Source organism: Podarcis raffonei, chromosome 4 (genome assembly GCF_027172205.1).
Source record: "Podarcis raffonei isolate rPodRaf1 chromosome 4, rPodRaf1.pri, whole genome shotgun sequence".
Classification (NCBI taxonomy): Eukaryota; Metazoa; Chordata; class Lepidosauria; order Squamata; family Lacertidae; genus Podarcis; species Podarcis raffonei.
In genome coordinates this window covers 16,341,925-16,355,822 of record NC_070605.1, presented here as the reverse complement: position 1 = coordinate 16,355,822, position 13,898 = coordinate 16,341,925, and the positions used below count along the sequence as shown (strand labels likewise).

At 46.4% G+C, this 13,898-nt stretch overlaps 1 protein-coding gene across 7 annotated transcripts in view; it reads left to right on the top strand.

Moving 5' to 3' along the window:
- Window positions 1–13,898, top strand: part of NOX4 (NADPH oxidase 4) — a 101,265-nt gene that overhangs the window by 24,108 nt on the left and 63,259 nt on the right. For all 7 annotated transcript variants that reach the window (XM_053385561.1, XM_053385559.1, XM_053385560.1 and 4 more), the window contains 4 exons: window positions 359–439; window positions 6,783–7,005; window positions 7,983–8,150; window positions 9,876–9,938. In XM_053385561.1, the coding sequence (XP_053241536.1) occupies window positions 359–439; window positions 6,783–7,005; window positions 7,983–8,150; window positions 9,876–9,938 (535 nt within the window). The remainder of the gene's footprint in view (window positions 1–358; window positions 440–6,782; window positions 7,006–7,982; window positions 8,151–9,875; window positions 9,939–13,898) is intronic.

The following is a 13,898-nucleotide window of genomic DNA, read 5'->3' as shown; positions in this document are numbered from 1 at the left end:
AGGCCCTCGGAGCTGGACCTCAGTGTCTGGGCTGAATGATGGGGGTGGAGATACTCCTTCAGGTATACTGGGCTTCTTCCTTTGCTTCTCGGTCCTTATTCCTTTCCCTCTCCTAGTCCAGTCCTTCAGCGATCCAGATTGTGCTCAGTTTTTTTTTTTTTTGGCACAAACTCCCCTGGGAGTAAACAAAATCTGTTTTTGCTTGCTGCAGATTTAAAAATAAAAATAAAAATCTAGGATGTATCCAGATTTAAGTTGAGCAGCAACTACTTGGAATATGGCCGCCACAGCATAAGTGACTTCAACAATGCAAAATGCTTTGATTGCCTAACATTTAATTGTACTTTGTTCCTTTCAGGGTTTCTGATTATGACATCTTCTGGTACACCCACAACCTCTTTTTTGTCTTCTACTTTCTGCTGATGCTGCATGTTTCTGGGTAAGTTATCGCCCCTGTTGATGAAGCCCAGCCACAGAAGCATGTCATAAAAACTGAAGTATGCCAGGGCAGGACAGACAAAACCGCAGCTCTGGAGCTGTGTGAATTTAGCAGATTTCAAAGGAATGTTTTGAAATGAAGATGAGTTCAGCTATGGGCATTGGTGGTGGGGCTTTACCACTGGTTTTGAAGTCATGGGGCTAAGATACAATGTTGGTTTTAATGAGGAAACAAGCTGGGAGAGATGGCTTGAACTCAAATGGAGGAAAGATCCGAATGAATGCAGCTGAACCCTGGTAAGGGCTCATTATCGAGCCTGCCTAGTGGCAGTGAAGGCCATTGCATCCTCATTATGTCATCCGGCAGAGCTTTTCTGGGTTTTACGAGGCCTTTTACAGGCTGGCCCAAAGGAGGTGATAGAACCAACGGTAGCTCACTGTGACTTGTTTGCAAAGCATTTTGAGGATAAAATTGCTTGCATTCACCAAGACCTTGAATCTGCTGTTATAGCAGATGAATCTCATGGGGTGTCCAGAGCACAGTCTAGTCCTGTTGTGTTGGATGAGTTTCAATTGGTACGGCTCGAGGATGCGGACAAGGTGCTCAGATCAGTCAGGGTGACCGCTTGCCCTCTAGACCAGCCTTTCTCAACCTGTGGGGCCTCCCATCACCCCTAGCTAGCAAGGCCAGAGGTCAGGGATGATGGGAGTTGTAGTCCAACAACATCTGGGGACCCACAGGTTGAGAACCACTGCTCTAGACCGTTGCCCTTCTTGGCTGATAAAAAACAGCAAGGAGGGAACAGCTGGTTGGGCCAGGGAGGTGATCAATGCCTTTTTACAAGATGAGGTGGCCCGTGTCTGTTTGAAGGAGGCGGTTTTAGCATATTACACCAATTCTGGTCCAACTGCACTGGGTACCAGTTAGTTCCTGGGCCCAATTCAGAGTTCTGGTTTTGGCCTTAAACAGCTCAGGACCGCAATACCTCAAGGACTGCCTCTTTCCATATGGACCTACCTGGACCCTGAGATCATCTTCTGAGTCCCTTCTCAGTGTGCCTCCTCCTAGCAGGAGAGTCCTAGCAGGATCTGGGTGAAAACTAAGGGTAAACAGAAAAACAGACTGGGCAGGATTCACGTGCATGTAGACATATTAAGTAAAAGGTGTTGGCTCACCTGCGTTTCAAGAAATGATTCCTGACATACAAGCTAAGGAGGGTCATTTTAAAATTATTTGTCTATGTATGTCTTGTCCAAAATATCCTTAGTAAAGGCCAGAGTATCTATATTTTTTTTGGGGGGGGGAGTGAGTTTCTAGTGCTTGAGGCTGTAAAGTTACTATATTTTTCATCCTATAAGACACACCAGACCACAAGACGCACCTAGTTTTGGGAGGAGGAAAACAAGAAAAAAAAATTCTGAATCCCAGAAGCCAGAAGAGCAAGAGGGATCGCTGTGCAGTGAAAGCAGCAATCCCTCTTGCTGTTCTGGCTTCTGGGATAGCTGTGCAGCCTGCATTTGCTCCATAAGATGCACACACATTTCCCCTTACTTTTTAGGAGGGAAAAAGTGAGTCTTATAGAGCAAAAAATATGGTATGCCTCAAAACTTGTGATCATTGTGAGTGAAATCTCCCAAACTAGCAGGATTTCCAGTGGATGGGGCTCTCTGCATAGCTCTTTGCCTCTCCCATGGCTAAGAAGAGTACAATGAACTGATGTGCAAATAAACAGATTACATGGGTTTGCACAATGTAGGCCACATGCAAAACATTAGTTCCGCCCCCCTCCCATCCCAGCTTGGTACATGTAAGCTCCGTCAAGACATCTAGTCTAAAACTGCCTTGACTCCACTTGTTCTCCTTGACATCTTTTTTTGGCTGTTTGAAAGCATCCTCCAGCATCCTATGTCATGCATTCCATCCCCTTTTGATATTTTTGCAGTTTGCCTCTGGGTCTTCTGAACCCTGGAATGGTACCCCCCAATGTTCCTATCTTCTCTCACTTTGCTGTTGCGGTTTCTGAAAAACAAAAAAGTGCAATGGGTGACTAATGTTTGGTCCGAGCCTAAACTGGCTGCTCCTCTGAGTTTAGCCAACAATAGCCAAGCTGGCCAGGGCCCAAACACATGCTCTCAATCAATGACATAGCAGACATTGGAGTTATGGGAGCCTCTGGGACCACGTCCTCAGCTGGTGTTAATCACCTTTGTTCTCTTTGCTGCGATGGAGTTTTGCCAGTTGCCAGTTGCTCTGCCTGGATAAATGGCCTATACGTTGATGGCTGAGTCATTGCCACAACAAGAGCCAGATGGGCAAAACACTTCCTAAGACTTAATCTGCTCTGGCTTTGATCTAGTCCAGAACCGCCAGAGGAAAATGAATACTTGGCCATCGAGAGTGTGGAAGGGGAGCAGTTAGTGGATCTGCAATGAAGTTTGGATGGGGAGCAAGTTTGTAACAATACTTCCCCCTCCTTCCTCCCCGTGTAGAAGCAAGTTGATTTCTTCAGTTCAGGTTGGGGAAATGTGTAAGCCCATGTGAGATCAGGGAACTGTCCTATACTCAGACCATTGAGCCACCTAGCCAAGAAGAAAGAAGAAGAAGAAGAAGAAGAGTTTGGATTTGATATCCCGCTTTATCACTACCCGAAAGAGTCTGAAAGCGGCTAACATTCTCCTTTCCCTTCCTCCCCCACAACAAACACTCTGTGAGGTGAGTGGGGCTGAGAGACTTCAGAGAAGTGCGACTAGCCCAAGGTCACCCAGCAGCTGCATGTGGAGGAGCGGGGAAGCGAACCCGGTTCACCAGATTACCACTCTTAACCACTACACCACATTGGCTCTTGGGCAACCAAGACTCCTCCCTGTGAGGAGAGGTTGCAGTGTTTGAGCTTAGAGAACAAGTGACATGATACTAATCTATAAAATTATTCATGTTGTGGAGAAAGTGGAGAGGTAAAAGTTTTTCTCCATCTCACAAAGCACTGGAACTGATGGACCACCAGTGAAGCTGAATTTTGAAAGATTCAGGACAGATGGGGGGGGGCAGGGAGAAGTACTTCTTCACATAAAGGTAAAGGTAAAGGGACCCCTGACCATTAGGTCCAGTCGTGGCCGACTCTGGGGTTGCGGCACTCATCTCACTTTATTGGCCAAGGAAGCCGGCGTCCAGCTTCCGGGTCATGTGGCCAGCATGACTAAGCCGCTTTTGGCGAACCAGAGCAGCGCACGGAAATGCTGTTTACCTTCCCGTCGGAGCAGTACCTATTTATCTACTTGTACTTTTTGGCGTGCTTTCAAACTGCTAGGTTGGCAGGAGCAGGGACCAAGTAACGGGAGCTCACCCTGTCGCGGGGATTCGAACCGCCGACCTTCTGATCGGCAAGTCCTAGGCTCTGTGGTTTAACCCACAGCGCCACCAGCGTCCCACTTCTTCACATAGTACATAGTTAAACTATGGGACTCTCTCGCACATGGGGCAGTGATGGCCACCAACTTGGAAGGTTAGACAAATTCATGGAGGAGAGGGCTACTAATGGCTGCTTGCCGTGATGGCTATGCTCTGGCTTCACAGTTGGAGGCAGTATGCCTCCAAACTCCAGTTCCTAGAAGCCACAGGAAGGGAGAGTGCTCTGGTTCTCAGGTCTTTGCTTGCAGGTTTCCTAAGGATGTCTGATTGGTCACTGTGAGAAGACAATACTGAATTAGATCCAGCAGGCTCTTCTTGTGTTTTTAGGGACATGGGTGGCGCTGTGGTCTAAACCATGGAGCCTCTTGGGCTTGCCGATCAGAAGGTCGGCAGTTCGATTCCACAGGATGGGGTGAGCTCCCGTTGCTCTGTCCCAGATTCTGCCAATCCAGCAGTTCAAAAGCATGCCAGTGCAAGTAGATAAATAGGTTCCACTGCAGCAGGAAGGTAAACAGCGTTTCTGTGCGCTCTGGTTTCCGTCATGGTGTCCCGTTGCGCCAGAAGCAGTTTAGTCATGCTGGCCACATGACCCAGAAAGCTGTCTGCGGACAAACGGTGGCTCCCTCGGCCTGAAAGCGAAATGAGCACCGCAACCCCATAGTCTCCTTTGACTGGACTTAATTGTCCAGGGATCCTTTACCTTTACTTTTTTCAAACCTCTTGTGTTTTTATTGTCTTCACTCATTGGTCAAAGCTCTCCACGATTTCAGACAGTGGATATTCCAAGCCCTGCCTACAGATGTCTGATGACTGAACCTGGGATTTGTATGCCACTGTACCACCCCAAATTTGGTCTCTTTACTCTTGCAATTTTCAAGGTTAAGGAGGCTGCAAAGAGATCTTTTCCTGGAAATCAAATAACATGGAAATATCCTGTTCCTGAAAGCACAAGGACCATCTTCCATGCCCGCTCAATGGGGAGCAAATCTTGTTTGCTAGAGGTGATCTGTAATATGAGTGGCTGTTGTACGCATGTGTTCGAGATCAACAGCCAATATGTGGCCCTAAATCCTTAAATATAAACCCGAGCTTTCCTTCAATCGTTTTGCAAGTTGAATCATTCACAAGGCCTGGATAATATGTGTTTACCTGAGTCCCTACATTTCAAAGGTTTTGGGGAGGACCATTGCTCAATGGTAAAGTACCTGTCTTGAATGCAGACTGCCAATCATTGCTGACCATTGTGAGCTAGATGGATCATTGGTCTGGCTTGGTTTAAGGCAGCTTCCTAGGTTCCTATCCCAAGCCCCCTCCTCACAATTCCGTTAATGTATACAAACTAGATTATTCTACTAACAGTACACCGCAGAGAAAATATATCCATGGTTACTTAGCCTGGTTCTCACGGGTATTCTGGGGGAAACAAAATGGCACATGCAAGCCATGGAGCAGGAGGAGCGCCCATGGGCTTTGACTCCACGTCTCCCTCCTGATTTTGTGAATGGGGATGCAAAATTAGGAGAGGGATTTCAGCCCAGCACTAAGCAGAGCTACTGTATTTTTGGCATTTTTAGGTATAGTCTCGTAAGTCAGCGTCGGTGACAAAAATGAATAATGTAGCACTGCTTCTGCTGTCAAGTGCTTTGTGTGCTTCTAAATTTGCAATAATAGATTGTATATCTTGGCAGAGGTTCAGGGCATTAGCAGAATGATTCACTGCAACGTGTCCCTTTCAGAAGAGTATTCTTGTGTATATACTCCTGTATCTGAAAAAGGTTTTCATTTTCCTTCCCTTATGTCAGCTATTTCTTTTCCATTGTTTTATTTTTATTGTGTTTACTGCAACAAAACAAAAGTTAGAAAACTTATTTGATCATACAAAACAGAAGCCAAACAGAAGAATATTTGCCTTTGAGTTATTCCCTCCCTCCTAAAGAGGGATAAAACAGTATGTAGTTTGTTACATTTCTCCAGTGTTGCTCCACAGCTTCTTCTACGATTATTATATGCAGTAACATCTATTGGAAAAAGAGGGGAACCCAGAGAAATTCCTTACCTGGGCACCTCACTATTTTTAACTATTCATGTGTGTTTTGTGGGCAGAACTGGATTTCCTTGTATTGCCCTCCCCCTACTTTTGATCCCTAACTGTGTCTTCAAATCCCATTCATTTTAATATAAATGCAAGTCTGAAACCAATAAAGGACCATGGCTCTCAGGCATATTATTTCTGCAAAGGCCAGTATTGGCCTTGTTTCAATAGAAGACAGGTTATTTCCTTTCCTTTCTCTCCCGCTGAAGCATAGTATGCCGCTAACCATAAAATTAATAGAAGGGCAGGATTGTTCCCCAAAGAATTGCTATTATATCTCTGTTCTGAGGTGGCTTCTGCTGATGGCTGATTTTCTGAGCTGAGGGCTTAAGTCAGGGGTCGGCAAACTAAGGCCCGATGGCCGGATGCGGCCCACTGGGCTCGTTAATCTGACCCGCAAACCTTGCGGACCCTGCCGCCCGCTTGGTCAGTCCTCGCGCTAAACTAGCGTGGCACGGAGGCCTCGCTGCACTGGGACTGACTTCTGTGACGCTGGCGCGGCTTCGGATTGGCCACAGGAAGCTCCTGCAGCCAATCCAAAGCCGTGGATGCCTCTGGGCAACGCCCCTTCCTTCCGGCTGAGACGGCCAAGATCCCAGTGGGAGGAAGTGGCGGCAGCAGGGAGGCTGCCTCCGCCACCCAGACCAGCAGGATGGGGGAACAGGTGTAGAGTGTACTGAGGATGTAGATCTCACAGGAAACTGCAAGATATGCATGGCTTGTGATGATCAAGGTTGTACATTTTGATCAGTTATTTTCGGCTCATCAGAACTTCAGGTGGGGAAAGTTCAAATTTTTAAAAGGAGAACAAAACAAAACGTTTCTCTCTTTGAATTTCTCTAGAGGAGTTCTGAAATACCAAACTAATCTAAAGGAGCACCCGCCGGGGTGTTTGAACCCTAATGCAACAATTCAAGAGGACAGGCAATTTGCGGCTGGGTTTGCAAAGCTGCCTTCTGAAAATGCCCCTGAACCTCTCTCTGGAGGGTTGGTGGAGCTGGAACCACTTCTTCAAAGCAGCTTTGTGTGCACCGAGGAACCAAAATTTCAAGCCCATTTCCCCGAGGTTTGTATGAACATCTTCGCTGGATTTTGCTCGTGGTGGTGAAGAAACTAATTGGCTTTGCTGATGTGAAAACACGGAATGTTCATAAACATTCCAACTGCTCAGGGGAAGAAAGCTGTTTTCAGATAAGTTTGAGGGAAGGAGAAATTGTCATTTAGGCCAAGATTTCAAACTTGCGCATGTTTGCCTTTGTGGTTCTGTTTGAGGTCTGAGGAGATGGTTTGGAAGATAAAGCAGAGGGACTAAGGGGCATACAAGCCAGAGGCAATCTGGCTAAAAGAAGTTTGCTGCAAAGTTTAATCAGTGAACAGGGATTGCTGCACTGAAACAGCTGATGAAAGGTTGTCAGTTAAACTAAAGGTTGTTGGACTAAATGTCTTTTGTTAGCAGACTTTTTAAAGTTTTATTTTCAATGCAGGTATTTATAACAACTGCAAGTGCTAAACACAATTCTAACTGGGGACTTCCCTATTTTCTCTGCAAGAGATGGCAATGCCTCTTCTAAGATGGAGCGTTTTACTGTGACGGCAGTGTCGGGCTTAGAGTGCCAGAGAAGGCCTGAGTGGACCCAGATTCAAATCTGTGACTCCATGGAGGCACGTCCTGATATTTTGTGGCTTCTCATGTGCCTACAGTAGTGAGTCTGGGGTTTGAATACAGTAGTACCTCTGGTTGTGAACGGGATCCGTTCCGGAGGCCCATTCGCAACATGAAAGGAACGCAACCCACAGTGGCACGTCTGCACATGCATGGGTTGCGATTCACCGCTTCTGCGCATGTGCATGATGTCATTTTGCACATGTGAGCATGTGCGAGCGGTGAAACCCAGAAGTAACCCTTTCTGGTACTTCCGGGTCGCCGCAGGACACAACCTGAAAAAACGTAACATGAAGCAAACGTAACAAGAGGTATGACTGTACGGCTTACTAGCCAGTGTTTTGGCTTACAAGACTTTTGTCATGTCCCCCACTTTTCAGACATGGCTCTGGATCTCTGGGCCGTTGTGTTTGTACTGTGCCGAAAGGCTTTACCGCTACATCTGTAGTAGCAACAAACCTGTCACCATAACTGCGGCCATCAGCCACCCCTGCGATGTCCTTGAGGTGCGGATGGTGAAGGAGGACTTCAAAGCGAGACCTGGACAGGTGAGCCAATGGTCGGATGCTATTCCCAGCCCCTGAACTCTAGTGTTCTGAACATAAGAAGAGCCTGCTAGGTCAGGCCAGTGTTCTCACATGCCTCTGGGAAACCAGCAAGTGGGACCTGAACTCGAGAGCATTTCCCCCTCCTCTGGCTTCCAGGAACTGTATTCCAAAGCATTCCTGCCTCTAACTGTGGAGGCAGAGAATGGCCATCATGGTTAGCAGACATTGATTGCCTTATCCTCTTTGGATTTGTCTAATCTCCTTTGAAAGCCACCCACGTCGGTGACCGTCATTGCTTCCTGGAGGTGCAAGTTCCATAATTTAGCACTGCACGGTGTGAAAAAATTACTTTGTTTTGCATCTCCTGAATCCTTCAGAGAGAGCCAGTGTGGTGTAGTGGTTAAGAGCAGTGGACTCGTAATCTGGGGAACTGGGTTCGTGTCTCCGCTCCTCCACATGCAGCTGCTGGGTGACCTTGGGCTAGTCACACTTCTCTGAAGTCTCTCAGCCCCACTCACCTCACAGAGTGTTTGTTGTGGGAGAGGAAGGGAAAGGAGAATGTTAGCCGCTTTGAGACTCCTTCAGGTAGTGATAAAGCGGGATATCAAATCCAAACTACTCTTCTTCTTCTTCTTCTTCTTCTTCTTCTTCTTCTTCTTCTTCATCATCATCTTCGTTAGATGTCCATGAGGTTTAGTATTATATGCAACAGAGAAGATGCAGGAGAGTAGGGTGGGAACGGAAACTGGAATTAAGGTTAGGCGGCAAACCCAATCCATGTGTTCTCAGAGAGAGCCAAACTCAGTAAAAACAAAGATCCTAAAGCAGACGGTGTATAAGAGCATAAGAGCCCTGCTGGATCAGGCCAGGGGTCCATCTCAGCTAATGCCCCGCTTCCAAGAGTGCCAACCAGGGGCTTCTGGGAGGACAACAGGCAAGGCAAGAAGACTATCTCTTCCCAGCAACTAGTGTTTGCTGCGTTGGGACCCATTTACACTATACATTTAAAGCGATATCATACAATCATAGAGTTGGAAGGGACCCCAGTGTCCCCAAGTGCAGAAATCTCAGCTAAAGCATCCATGACAGATGGTCATCCAACCTCTGCTTGAAAACCTCCAAAGTAGGAGAGTCCACAACCTCTTGAGGGAGACTGTTCCACTGTTGAACATCTCTTTCTTGATGCAAGTGCATCAGCAGAGCCAATTCCATACCCCTGCTCCAAAAATCAAATGCCACTTGGTGATCCCACTAGGTGGAAATTTGTGGCTGAGCACTTCCAACATTTAAATCGTATCTCTGAATAAATTTTGTTAAGCCTAGCTGCACCATAGCAGCAGTTTATACTGGGCTCCTTGTATTGATAGACTCAACGATGACCTTTGTTTTTTTGCCCCATATTTGGATAATAAAATCCAATGGTAATCATGTTGCAAACACCCACCCCACAAACTCCAGTGCCAAATATCGCTAGAAACATCAGCCATCTAATAAGACAACAGCTTGAGAGAAAGCAATTGGAGTGGGCACGTTATGTATGAATGCTTAAAAGGAACTGTGCTGCAAAAAAGCAATTTACAAATGAGGTCAGAGGAATAAAATCTGCAGAGCTAAAACAAACAGGGTTGGGGAGTCTGATTGGGAGGCTGAGTTTCTGGAGGGAAGTGGGGAAGACTTCCTGCATATTAGAAGCCGCATCTCTAAGAGACATCTTTGCCATTTCAGTACATCATTCTGCATTGTCCCAGCGTGTCATCAGTAGAAAGCCACCCATTCACCCTAACGCTGGTAAGGAATATCTTTTACTATTTGTGCTATTGGTATTTGCTTTCTACGCATCTGCGGCAGACGAATGCTCCTATATTTTCCTTTGTCAAATTTGCTGGCTCATTTTTGTACCCCATCACCAATTAGAACATTGTTGCCGTTGTTGCTCAGAGGTGTTCGCATGCACCATCTTCTTGCAATCCTCACAATAACCTTGCAAGGCAGGACAGTATTTTCCCCCCTCCCACCCCTGCTGGGGATGAGCCTGAGAGTGGGTGTCTGCTGTGAACTAACATGGTGGCTTTAGGAAATAGGCAAGATTCAAAACAGATGGAACTGCATTATGCTACACCAAAATCATATCCAGGTGTGCCCTACCTAAGTCCTGGGCAGGATCTATACAGACCTGCTTAACGTCATTAGAATGGTATTAGCTATATTGTTCTAAAACATCACAGGGTGTACTTGTAACAATAAAGCATTTTTTTATTTACCTTTGTTTGTTTTGTCAAAATGCTGTCTCCCTACTGCTGGTTGCTGGTTGCTCTGCAGCACCCTGTGGTGTCACATTTTTATAATGCATTATGAACATTAAAAGTAGGATGCCATGTGTCCATATGCCTATCAAAACCCTTTCTTAACCCTTCCTTAATGTTAAAAGCCATGAGTGTAGCTTCGTCCCTGGTGAGTGGTAATACAACCATGGAAGAATGAGTGGCACAATAGCAGTGTCCCAACTCACATGGCTGTGATAGTTCGACAGCCCTGCAGACAGTGGTGGAGGGTGTCCATTGGGACAAGTAATAATAATAATAATAATAATAATAATAATAATAATATGCCACCCATCTGACTGGGTTGCCCCAGCCACTCTGGTTGTCTCACAACAAATATTAAAAACACAACAAACACCAACTATTTAAAGCTTCCCTGTACCATTTAAAGCCTTCAGATGTCTTCTAAAAGTCATATTCAGTGGTACCTCAGGTTACAGACTCCGCTAACCCAGAAATAGTACCTCGGGTTAAGAACTTTGCTTCATGATGAGAACAGAAATCGTGCTCCAGGAGCACAGCGGCAGCAGGAGGCCCATTAGCTAAAGTGGTGCTTCAGGTTAAGAACAGTTTCAGGTTAAGAATGGACCTCCGGATTGAATTAAGTACTTAACCCGAGATACCACTGTAGTTGTTTATTTCCTTGACATCTGACAGGAGGGCGTTCCACAGGGTGGCATTAATACTGAGAAGACCCTCTATCTGGTTCCCTGTAACCTCACTTCTTGCAGTGAGGGAACCGCCAGAAGACCATCGGAGCTGGATCTCAGTGTCCGGGCTGAACGATGAGGGTGGAGATGCTCCTTGAGGTATACAGGGCTGAAGACGTTCCATTTGGATAATTTGTACTTCTGTTCTTCAGCCAAAAAGTCTCCTGGAGCAGCTTACGTCCAATCAAAATGAGACAATCCTTAGCCACAGGCTCACAACCTAAAAAGGATATGTCCCTTGAGAGATACAAGCCTTTGCCATTCCCTCTTGGACGATGGCTGGCTGATTCCCCAGTCCGTACCATCTATTGCACTACAGTAGTAGGAGTCAGTGCTTGGGGAAGGGAAGCCTAAATGTGTCCCTGGAATTCTGAACTCCTGCTTTGTATTTGTGGCAAGACTGTGAGCCTCTTAATTGCGTGTCTCCTACTTGTGAACAAAATACAATTTTGTTGTTGTTTTTAATGGCATTCCAATGACGGGGGAGACTTCAGAAACTTCTAGCCCATTTTTTTCTTTCCAGCCAAAGGAATGGACAGAAATTTTCCTTTAAAAAAATTCTAGGTCGTGTTGTGCCTGGGGCTGCTCTTTTGCCTAGAGATGTGTATGTGTGAGTGCCTCTTGCTTTGAGGGTAATGCGAGACTTGGGGCTGCGCTTATAGAAAATGTAGGCAATATATTAATACTGTCGTCTGCCTCCCCTCCTGCTCCTGTTTGACCTACTTGTGCTGACTAAGTAGCAACACTGGCAGCTTGAGGATTTTTGCCAGCTTTCTCAGCATACTTTTGTTTTTCTTGTATCCCCCTATTTTCCCCCTGGAAATGATGTGATGTTGACTCAGTCTCTCTGCCATCTCCAGCATGGCACTCTTTGGATGCTGCCTGATGGGACTGATGGGACTTGTAGCCCCAAAACCTCTGGAGGGCACCAGGTTGGAGAATGCTGTGATAGAGGACGGGATTTGGTAGCAAGGATGGATAAGCACCACTGAAGATGGGAGTTGTAGTCCTATCAGCCCTGCTGGCTGCAGCTGATGGAAGTTAGAAACATAGAACCATAGAATTGTAGAGTTGGGAGAAACCATCTGGTCCTTGCAATGCATAAACTTAAGAAGAGCCAGCAGGATCAGGCCAGGCATGTAGTCCAACATCCTGTCCTCACAGCAGCCAATTAGATACCCATGGGAAGGCTGGATTAAGACCTTTAGAGCACCTAAACCAGGGATCTGCAAACTTTTCTGCTGGTGGGCTGGATCGCCTGCGTGCGGGAGCACTCACACCCATGCACATATGCCCGCTACTCTTTCCCCGCTGGCTTTCGGAGCCATGGCAGGGGAAAAGGTGGCATCTGCAGCTTCCTATTGGCTGCAGCAGCTTCCTGCAGCCAATAGGAAGCCATGGCTGTGTCCCGGAAGTCAGTCCCTGCGTGGAGTTAAACCAGTGTGGGACTTCCGGGTTGGCGCCATTGTTTAATGGCGGATTCCCTCCGAGCTCCGGAGGGAATCGGCTCCGTAGCGTCTGGGTCTGGCCGCTGCGGCGAAGCGGGGACCCTTAAAATCACAGGCGCGGATGCCTGTGAACACAGAGACTCGGCGGGCACCATTTGCGCCCCCCCAATCCGGGACGGAGCCTTTTTAAAGGCTTCGGAACGGAGGCAGGGTGAGGCGTGGTGCTGAGAGTACTCCCTCGTCTACGGAGTGAAGCCGCAAGCCATTGACAGAGAGCGCCAACTTCTTCTTTTGATCGATTGGACTACAAAACATCAACCCGTGAGTAATACGGAGATTGGAACTTTAAAAAAAAAATTATATTTTGGATCTGGAACGAGCGGGAAGGGGCTAAAAAGGAAGTCCACCCCCCCTCTTTGTAAACAACTTAAAGCAAAGGACCGAGCAGCTAAGGTCGAGAGAATCTGTTTCTTGCTTGTTAATAAAAGATCTTGATTTCACGGTTTTAACATTATAAGAAGATTTACTGGAGGATAAAAAGAATTTTTTGGGAGCTGAAGTTTCACCCCCCCCTAGACCCGGGAACGTCCTATGAGAAAGCCTGCTGTATTGAAGAGTTTGACAGCTGTCAAGTTAGCTGTCAGTCAGCTAGCTGTCAGCTGGAAAAAGAGAACATTGTTTTTGCTGTTTCGGCTGGTTTATTTGGTATAACTTGTTGAAAATAAGGAGGGCTGATACAAAATAACTGGACTTTTGGCTTTGAGCTGAAAGGAATATTAAGGAACTAAAATCCCCCTAGAGGGGTAATAGGGACATTACATTACAAAAATGGCTGGAGCATGTAAAATTCAAGCAGAATTGGACAGAGCATTTGTTCTCCTGGGAAAGTTACAAGAGGAGTACAGTGCTTTGTCTACAGAGGTTTCAGTACTATACTTGACAGTAAACAACAGTCTTGAGCCTGATAAGGATTTGAAACAGGAAGCCCATTCAACTGAACAAATAAATGAAACTGAAAGTGTTGACACGATGGAACAATATGTTGCTTTTGAAGAAAATGAAGGAGGAGCTGGAATTCTGCAGGAGTCAAAGGAGAGTTGCAATATGAGGCCTGACATGATGATAAAAAAGGACAATAAAAATTGGATGTGGAAAGCCCGGTCTGAATGGGAGTCTGAAAAATGGAGAGATCCCCTTTGGAGGAGATCTGAAGACCTGAGGATTACAAATTTGCTGAAGGTGAAAGTTGGAGCTTTGGGGACATATGGA